Genomic DNA, 9,450 nt, shown 5'->3' with positions numbered 1-9,450 from the left:
AAATAATAAAAACCAATCTTAAGAAAGTGAAAAGATTATATATAAATTTAATTTTATTTATTTAAGAACCAGCCATATGTTTATGATAGGCAATAGCCTTAAAGCCTAGTATAAATGTTTTAAAAATAAGACAAAAGATGTTTTCACTTCATATGAAACTGAATGTAGGCAAAGAGGAAACATAAAACAGAAATATGCAGTTCTGAAGATATGGTTATGTAAATATAAAGAATATGTTCAATTTTTAAAAAAATTGTCCATTACATTTCAATAACTTTCATTCTTAAGATTAATATTAAACAAATAGGAAATCAAAAACCTAAATTTTATTTAAGTGATGCTTCTTGATGAGACGAAATATGCAAAATTCTATTGAATTTGTGAGGATTTGAGTTTGGTTAAAATAGAATGTTTAAGATATTTTAACTAAATTTTATTTAAGTGATGCTTCTTGATGAGACGAAATATGCAAAATTCTATTGAATTTGTGAGGATTTGAGTTTGGTTAAAATAGAATGTTTAAGATATTTTAACTAAATTTTATTTAAGTGATGTTGGTAATGAATTAAGAAATATTAAAAAAAGCAATGCTAACAATATGTTCTCCAATTCATATTTAAAATGTAAAAAACTAACCGAGATGACAAGATTTTGTTAATAACTCACTTCTGTTGATTGCTCGATGAGTTGTGCAACCTGTTCAGGAGTAAGATCCCTGGATACTTCATATTTGTCCTTAAGATATTCCAAGAGGTTCGGTAGGCCACCCAGGAGCACCTTTGGTCCTCCAGAATAGTTTTGTTCCCACCAAGAAAGGACCTTCTCCCTTCTCAAGTCTTCAAAATTCCAATTCTCTTCTTTACATATATTTTTCAACCAATCCTTTGAAAGAAGAGAAGAATACAATTAATTAAAATTGTAAGAAGACCAATTTTAAACTATCTAAAACATTATTTTGTAAATTAGTACAATGAGTTAATATGAATTTGTAATATTAATGAGAAAGAAAGTGCAATGTTTAGACAGAGAATTTAAGTAAACACCTTTATAACCTTCAATTGTCCGGAAATGACTTACAATCTGTCAAACTTTTCAGCTCAACACAAGTGTTAACATATTCTCAATAAATGGCAAACATAAATTCCATATAAAAATGATGATTTTAGTTTTTACTAAAAAATATTCAGATTTTCAATACAACTACTTGAATACTGCTTCAATTTCTTTTCTTTTTTATTATACTTTTTTAATTTATTTTACAACAAATACGATAGAACTGTGGTAATGGGTCAAAAATATGTTTTCTAGATCCATTTTCAGACTTAGAGCCTTAAATATAAGAATAATAAAAAAAAAAAGTGATATTAGAAATAATATCGTCATCGATGTCTCTCAATTCGAAGAAATTATAGCTGCAGAAAGAAAATATCTATGTCCGTTTTATTCCCCACTAAGTTCTGAACTGTTGCATTTTAAACTTTATGAGTAAAGTTGCTGTAGTATACTTCACTTATCATAGAACAATCCATAGTACAACAATAACTTAAACAAATTAAATCCGATCTTTGAAAAAATAGTAATAATAAAGGTATGAAGTACAGAGCTATCATTCTTATCAGTCTCCCAATTCACGACTACTGACTCTGAATTCATGTACTATACTCTCCTGGATTTTTCTGATTATGTCGTATTATTGGAGGGGAATTGGAACTGGATTGCGATATCTTTGTCACATCTCTGTACAAAATCTCTGTCAGATCTCTATCTCAGACATTTTTCTTCCAGTTCAATTCATACGAGTCTTAAAGAATATCCAGATTCGCAACTCGGAAGGATTTTTATGGTTTTCTCAAGAAGACAACGAACTTAAAAGCTTCTCGATATAAATCAGGCCAATTAACCAAGCTAGTCCGAAATTTCTCTGAGTTTCCAAATAACCAACAGCTACTGGCACAGGTCCATTCAGGTCTGGTTCAAAAAACAACGGCCCAGTTAGGTCCCACTGGCGTTCTCAGTCACGAAATCGTTACAATCAAGTGTATTATTAGAAGATATGCGTACTTTCCCTAAACTCCAGTCGTTTGAATCATAGATTGGATCAATGCAGAATAGATTGAAACTCTCAGAAATGTATAGTACATTCAAGATGAGATTGGGTATGGGTAAAGCGGGGGGGAGGAGAGAGTGGCAGACGTTCTACCGCCGCCCCCTTCCTCCCCCTAATCTTCTGTCTTCTTTCCTCTCAATCGACTGGACTATCTTTCCTTATCTCAGGACGTTATATAATGAAAACTGAAAAAAAAAGTGAAGGAAAATTCTAATAATAAAAACAAACGAGAACAACGTTTTGATGTAGACTTTGTTCCCGGTAGGAGGGGGAGGCAAACTCATTGCAGACATACTACTCATACCAAAAGTGTCCACTTATCTAAACTTTCAAACTAAGCTGCAATACTCTCCAGAAATTGAAGACATCTTGTCTAATCAGCACTCTCCTTTAAGAGAAGAACGTCACTCAGACAGAGTGATTCCGTACTCGTTGTGACTTCAATTGAAGAATTCAAGAAACAGAAGATTTGTCTTTGTATCTAAGATATGTCTGGCATCTTCAAAATTTAACAGCTCACTTAAATTTAGAATTTCTAAGGAAAGAGACTTTTCAGTGATGGACTCGATGAAAATACAATATCAAAACGAATTTGTATTGATGATTTTTTATACCTAATTTTTTACGTCCTAAAGGCGTAGATTACCTTAAATCGAAAAAAAAATTTACGAAAAAACAATACGGAAAACTGAACTAACTTAAGAGACAAAGTAGTTGGAGAGTTCAATGCTAAATTATGATTAAGGAATTTTACTGGAAATCGAAGCTCTCAAGGGATTTTGTTCTGTTTATTTTTTCCAATTTTCCTTACCGTTTGCGCGCTCATTATCGTGCAAAAAAATCTTTTTCGTTTTATTGTGATGTACGTCAGATTGGAAAATCAATGATTTAATTTTTTTTTAAATAGGTTTATAATGAGTATCCATAATTGTAAATATCTCTTTCTATTGGAAATTCCATAGTCAAGTGCATTGAAGAAGCATTGTATAGCGATACTTCTACTGTTTGCAAGTCACTGAATAAATTATAACTTCCAAAGTGTAACAAGAACCGTTACGGACCAACCTGGAGTGACCTACCGGCCATGGCGTGGACCACAATCAACAAATAATAGTCTTGAATTAATTTCATGTAAATATTTATTTGTCTATACAATATATTCTTGTATTTGTAACTGTATTCTTTGAAATTAATAAAGACCTAAATAGAGTTTTCCGGTCCACTTCTGTCTTATATGCAGTGTCTCTTGATGGCCTTTTCAAGTTCAGATAATCGCAAAACCAAACTTGACTTAAACTTTTAACCCATAAAGTATTAATCTCATGGAGGACAGTGAGTTAGACACCTAATAGTTGGCCGTCAGTCTATGCTACCACTATTTTCAAAATGTGTATTCTGTTTTTTTCCCACGTTGTCTATTCTGAGTCACTCCTCTTTTCTTTACCTTTGAGAGCGAATACCACTTGGTCGTTCCTGTCCTATCTCATAGATTTATAGCGAACGCCTATAGAACATACTATCTCCAACACAGCCGTAAGCAAATACCTCACCTAGTGTAGTATCAATCCTGCGGGGATTCATGACTTATAAACGTAAAACTCTTCAATCCTACGTGGTTAGATCATTGTCATTGCATTCTGATGTTAGTGAACCTTACATCTTATATTGGAGCTTGGAATAACTTATATGCCTGGAAAACCTGTAGGGTTTAAAAAGTTGACTTCACCTACAAAAGAATCTTCATCTACCATACATAACTAATACTTAACAAGTTTCGAATCAAAATTCTTGGGGAAAAAAAAATGTGGTAAGCAAGATGCTTTCGATTAATGCTACTAAATATCACCTTCCAATTCTGGGTTTTCATAGGTATCAGTTGGTAGAAGAAGGTATGACATTTTGTTTGAGTTACGTAGAGGACGTAGCTGCCTATGACGTAGCTACGCGAGTCGTAGGGTCCAGCCAGCACCACAGACATGGAAACGCTATATAACGCTAAAGATTCTATATATAACACTTTTGTGTTTTACTGATTGTGAATCTAATCACGTGTTGTTTAACCTATAACCATATTAATTAATTGTAATCTATTTGCATAAAATAACTAATAATAAGTTTTATGAAGATTATTAAACTTGTTTAGAACTAGAGAATCTTTAAGGGACACTATTTAAGGTTATTACTTATTTATTATGACCATTTCGCTAAAACGTTCAGGACATATGTTATTTTTCTTGATCAACAGATGTACCCGACAATCATTTCACTAAAACTGAAATTGGGTGGATACTTAAAGAGTTCTCGGTGCAGGAGTAAAACTGCATCTTTGAACTTACAATTTTGCAAGATGAATCCTGGCTTCAGAAAACAGTTAAACCTTCTATGTTTTTCCAACAAGAGTCAAAACTATCATTAAACTGGTGGATGCATGCGTAGATGATATTTCTGTTTCAAATCCTGTATCCTGCATTCAGGGACGTTTCGATACTGCCAAATTATTGATACTTCTGTCGGAAGCTAGTGACACTAAGTGTTATGAAACCTTATCTGAAAAACTGTATGATGCTACTACAATTGTGATTATGATACATTGCAGTATTGTATTATTAATTTTCAAATATTAGATGTTTTTAAGAGTTATTAAGTAATATCTACTATTAATTACCTCGGACGAAGGAGTATAATGGAGGTGGCATGCTGGCAGAAAAAGTGAAGCTAAAAAGACGGGCCATATACGACTTTCAAGAGCGTGGCAGAGGAGTAGGGGAAGAGTACGAACCAGTGACCACTGGCTGCCTTCCGTTTCAGTTTAGATTATGATAACGACATTCCTATTATCCTCAAGATAAAAACTCCCTTTCGTGGGGGTGGCCTTTTTAGTTTCAATTTTGCTTTGAAGAAGAGTAGGTTTATGCCATCCCTTTGTTAATTACCAACAAATCTACACTTCTTTTGATATGATTCTTTAACTGGAATATCAATATCCGATATTATCAAATGGAAAGTATCAATATTTTGATAATATTGAACAATAAGTGTTGATGGCCAAATAAAGAATCAATGTTTATATCATGTTTAAAGATTTAAGTCTTTGTAGGGATGGTTACTACCCTCTCAACTTTAAGAGAATACATTAAAGAGAGTCATTTCTGCAAGGAGCCAAATCGAATAACTTACAGAGTGGAGTTTCCATCTTGCCAAAATTTTAGGCACATACTCTTAAAACTTATTGGTTTGTATATTGATCCTGTACCAGGTCTGATCCTTCTCACCTCTTCTCTGCCTGAACCAAATACATACCTCAACATTAGTATATCCAATCCTCTATCTCATTCCTATCTAGTTACATGCGACCTTGGACCTCCAGGTCTGTCGTGCCAATAATAATAATAAATGTTATTGGTAATCTTGAGTCCCACAAAGCATCCCCTGATTCAGCTGAGTCCATTAAGCCTTTAGCCAGAGAATGGTTGTAATGTGGTTATGAGGATCATAAATATACTTACCTGTAAATTTTATCTTTTAATTTTAAAGCAGAACAATGACAGCGGCAAAGTAAACAGTTTTCTTCAGCTTAGACAGGTTTATCATAAACAATTATTGCTTTGATTTCATGAAATTACATTTTGGAGATTCAAAAATTGAAAATATCTATAGATGCTGTATTGAGACATTTTGAATAAGCAGCATTTAAAATAATTATGAATTCATACTTGAAAGCAACATACAGTAACCTTTTATTGTAATGATTTTTCCTCATAGAAAAAAACAAATCTTAAGTTTACTGAAAAGAGTTTTTAAACAAAACTGGTTTCGTTACAGATGATTTTAATGATTATTGAGGGTTTTGAGATCACAAAAAATAACTTTGATTAAAATAAATGAGTGTTTTTAAGCTGATATTGTAAACAGAGATAAGAAGAACAGTTTAAAAGACAGATCCCTAAGTTGGCATACCTCAGCATCACTATAATTTAACTATACTTATAAATAAATGATTATATGTTTCCATGGTTGTTATGACTACATCAGGGTTTCACTACTCTATTAATAGAAATATTTTTAGAAAGGGAAAATATTAGCAATCATAAATAATAAAATAATTTCTTTTTTGTAAAGAACAAACAGTAATTTCAACTCAGAGTAGAGTGGTAAGTGGATGTTGTATGATGCATACACTGCACTAGATTTTTACTCTTACAATTAGTATAAATTACTAACAAGGTATTAACACTTTTGTAAAAATTTTGAATCTTATATTTACTTTTAATTTAATTGGCATAAATTGGAAATTCAAATAAACCAAGTTTGAGCTAGTTATTTATCATTAATAAATATAACAGGATTAAGGAAAAAAAAACAATAAAGAAAACAAAATTTTACAAAGATAATTTATTTAAAGAAACTGTTAGGACTTATAAATATTTCACATTTATTTAATTATTAAAAAATCCAAAATTTGTGGCGACTGCCACTCTGGACAAAAATTTGGTACTTTCACAATATACTCTTAATTTATATGTACCTATATGAAAAAAATTCAATACAAACATACCATTCAACACAGAACAAACATTTGTAATTTTTTAATAACTAAGTTAAATTATTAAATACATTCATTTAAAAAGGGTTTACAAACAATATTTAGATCTAATCCGAGTTAGTAATGTTAGTAACTTCATTATGGAATAAATAAAGCGCAATTACTCGTATATTCTGCAACGATTTTCAGTGTTTTCTTATATAAAAAAATAATAGACTGAATTACGATCACTTACTATCCATAATAAATACCAAGATTTGGCACAAATAACGATCTACTATGTTATACTTATATATTCATCAAAGGTTAAGGAGTAATTTATAACTATTTAAGGGAAATAAATTACTAATATTCACTTTTATAACTTGACTAAGAGTTTTGACAAAATTATTTGTGATATATTCTATGTAATTGATACAAAAGAAAAGTTTAATTAGTTGTTTTTATTTTAAATAAAGGAAGTCATTAATATCACATTGGTAGTAACCAATGAGGTTAAGGTTGCTAACTTATTGCTTAAATTTAACTATTTATTAATAAATATTAAAGTAATTTATGGCATATTTTTTCTAATATTATATCATTATAAATCAAATTGCATTGAACCAAAAACTTTAGTACAAAATGGTCTTTTTAAAGTAGGGATTTTCAGTGTTATAGAGTCATATTTTTTGTTCCCTACCCAGACAGAACTTTAAACCATGAAAAGAAGGTAGAGTCTTTCAAAACAGTTTCCCTGAAAAATTTACAACATACCGCCAATCATATTCTTGCATTAAGATCTCCAATTGGTGAATTGAACCACGCTCTATTGCAAATAAATCAAGACTTACATACTATTTTGGTACAATATTTTTTTAAAACAACTACAGCTCAATCAACCATCTAGTTTGGAAGTTTTTGATTAGTAAAAAACATTGTCATTTAAAAAAGTTAATATAGTAGTAATTAAATTAAAATTAATTTAGTTTTTTTTTATTTATCATTATAGTTTAAACTTATTCTGGTTTTATTGAATTTTCAATGATAAATACAAGTTTAAATTATAAAAATATTAAGTACTTTTTCTTGTATTTTTTTTTTTAGGCAACTCTTAACTTTGATGTTTTTAAGGGATGTTGATTAAGAATACACAATATTTAGACATTGAGTAGTAGCATGGGCTATTGGAGGGAAGAGAACATGAAAAAAAAATGTGCTATTATGCTAAACTGTGTCTCAATGTGCACTGTTCCAAAATATTGTGTAATTAAAAAATATATATTTTCATAATTTACCTTTCTAGTTAAATTAAGCAATATTAATGTTCAATGTATAGAAAAATAATTACACATAAAAATTGATATAAGATATTTTTTATTTTTAAGAAGTAATAGTAGACTTCAAATTATTTTTCTATTGATTGTATCATATAATTTCAGCTAATACCAAAATTATGATTTTTTTTTAAATAAAAAGTTCAATTCTTATGCCTAATAATTTTTTTAAGATATTGAAAATTATTTTGCATCTGTAAAAATAAATTTAAAAATGAAATCAAAGAATGATCATGATTATAGATAATGACGTAGTTGAAAAAATTATCCAATATTGTAAAAAACAATGTGAACTTAACTATTATTTAACCTCATTGGTTGTAACAATAAGTTTTATTAGTTTCGTAACATGACCATTGATAAATTTAGTAGACACAATAACTTAAAAAAACACATATCTAATTACACTTAACATTAATTAGCGAAGAGTAGAACTAGTAATTTTTTTTTTAATATCACATGGTAAAACTTATACATTTAATATTAAAACTTACGATGTACAATATCCTCATAAAAAGCATGGTTAAATAAAGGTTTCAGCCATTCAAATCTATTTCATATTTACAACACATGATATTATATGTAAAATATAAAATATTCAAATATGATACAAGAATAATTTATTTACGAGGCATCCCTGTCTCTTGAAGATTCGTAAAACATTCTTTATTTTTTTAGGATTATAATAAATTGCTCAACGAATATACAGCACGAAAATATTGAGCAATCAATGATAAATGAGGTTTCAGAATCATTGAGGATTTTAAATATGGCGAATATACATAACGCACAATTTATGGTATAGTAAATATCAAGAGTTAACAAGATTAAGTACAGTGCGTTCCAAATAATTCACCATTTCCATGTCTTTCTTGTATTTGTACATTTCAAAAGAATTTATTTGAAGTTCTTATCGTAAGATCAATACCTGATTTAAGTGAATATTTTTAGATGAGGCTATTCTTGGAGCTAATTTCTAGTTTGAAGTAGTTTAGTGATTTAAACACAAAACAAATGTGAGATCTAAGAACTTAACAAATTAGTATTATTAATGATTATTAAATTAAGACAAAAAATCTAAAATATTTATTAACTCAAAAAAATGATAGCGGTAATTTTTATGATTGGTCACAGACAGCATAAAAAAGACTTACCTCTTAGGCAGAAGGTTAATGCTAAATATTTAACATTTATTTGTTTAATCCAAATATTGCTAGGCTTGCTAAGAATTATTTAGTCCACTCATCTCAAACATTGTAAGTCAAAAAATTATCAGCTGACATAATATAAAACGTAAATTTACAAAATTATGAAATTTAATATTAGATTTTTTTTAATAATATAAATTAATAGATAAAAACTAAATTTTTGTGAATCGTTTCAGCTTAGGCAGGTTTATCATAAACAATTATTGCTTTGATTTCATGAAATTACATTTTGGGGATTCAAAAATTGAAAATATCTATAGATGCTGTATTGAGACA

General features: G+C 29.4%; 2 protein-coding genes across 3 annotated transcripts in view; both read right to left on the bottom strand.

The window, feature by feature from the left end:
- Window positions 1–4,135, bottom strand: part of LOC106683297 (myosin-2 heavy chain) — an 82,691-nt gene extending 78,556 nt beyond the window's left edge. For both annotated transcript variants that reach the window (XM_067052911.1, XM_067052912.1), the window contains exons 1-2: window positions 3,954–4,135; window positions 667–882 (exon numbers count right to left, since the gene is read on the bottom strand). In XM_067052911.1, the coding sequence (XP_066909012.1) occupies window positions 667–882; window positions 3,954–4,085 (348 nt within the window). In that variant the 5' untranslated portion in view covers window positions 4,086–4,135. The remainder of the gene's footprint in view (window positions 1–666; window positions 883–3,953) is intronic.
- Window positions 4,136–7,971: 3,836 nt separating this feature from the next.
- LOC106683289 (disintegrin and metalloproteinase domain-containing protein 10) overlaps window positions 7,972–9,450 on the bottom strand; it is a gene marked incomplete at its 5' end in the record, with an annotated part of 19,569 nt that continues 18,090 nt past the window's right edge. The window contains 1 exon segment of the mRNA XM_067052916.1: window positions 7,972–9,346.

This window comes from Halyomorpha halys, unplaced genomic scaffold (assembly GCF_000696795.3).
Source record: "Halyomorpha halys isolate HHAL.00 unplaced genomic scaffold, Hhal_1.1 Scaffold476.1, whole genome shotgun sequence".
Taxonomy (NCBI): Eukaryota; Metazoa; Arthropoda; class Insecta; order Hemiptera; family Pentatomidae; genus Halyomorpha; species Halyomorpha halys.
The sequence above is the reverse complement of the archived record's forward strand: the minus strand, read 5'-3'. Positions and strand labels throughout refer to the sequence as shown.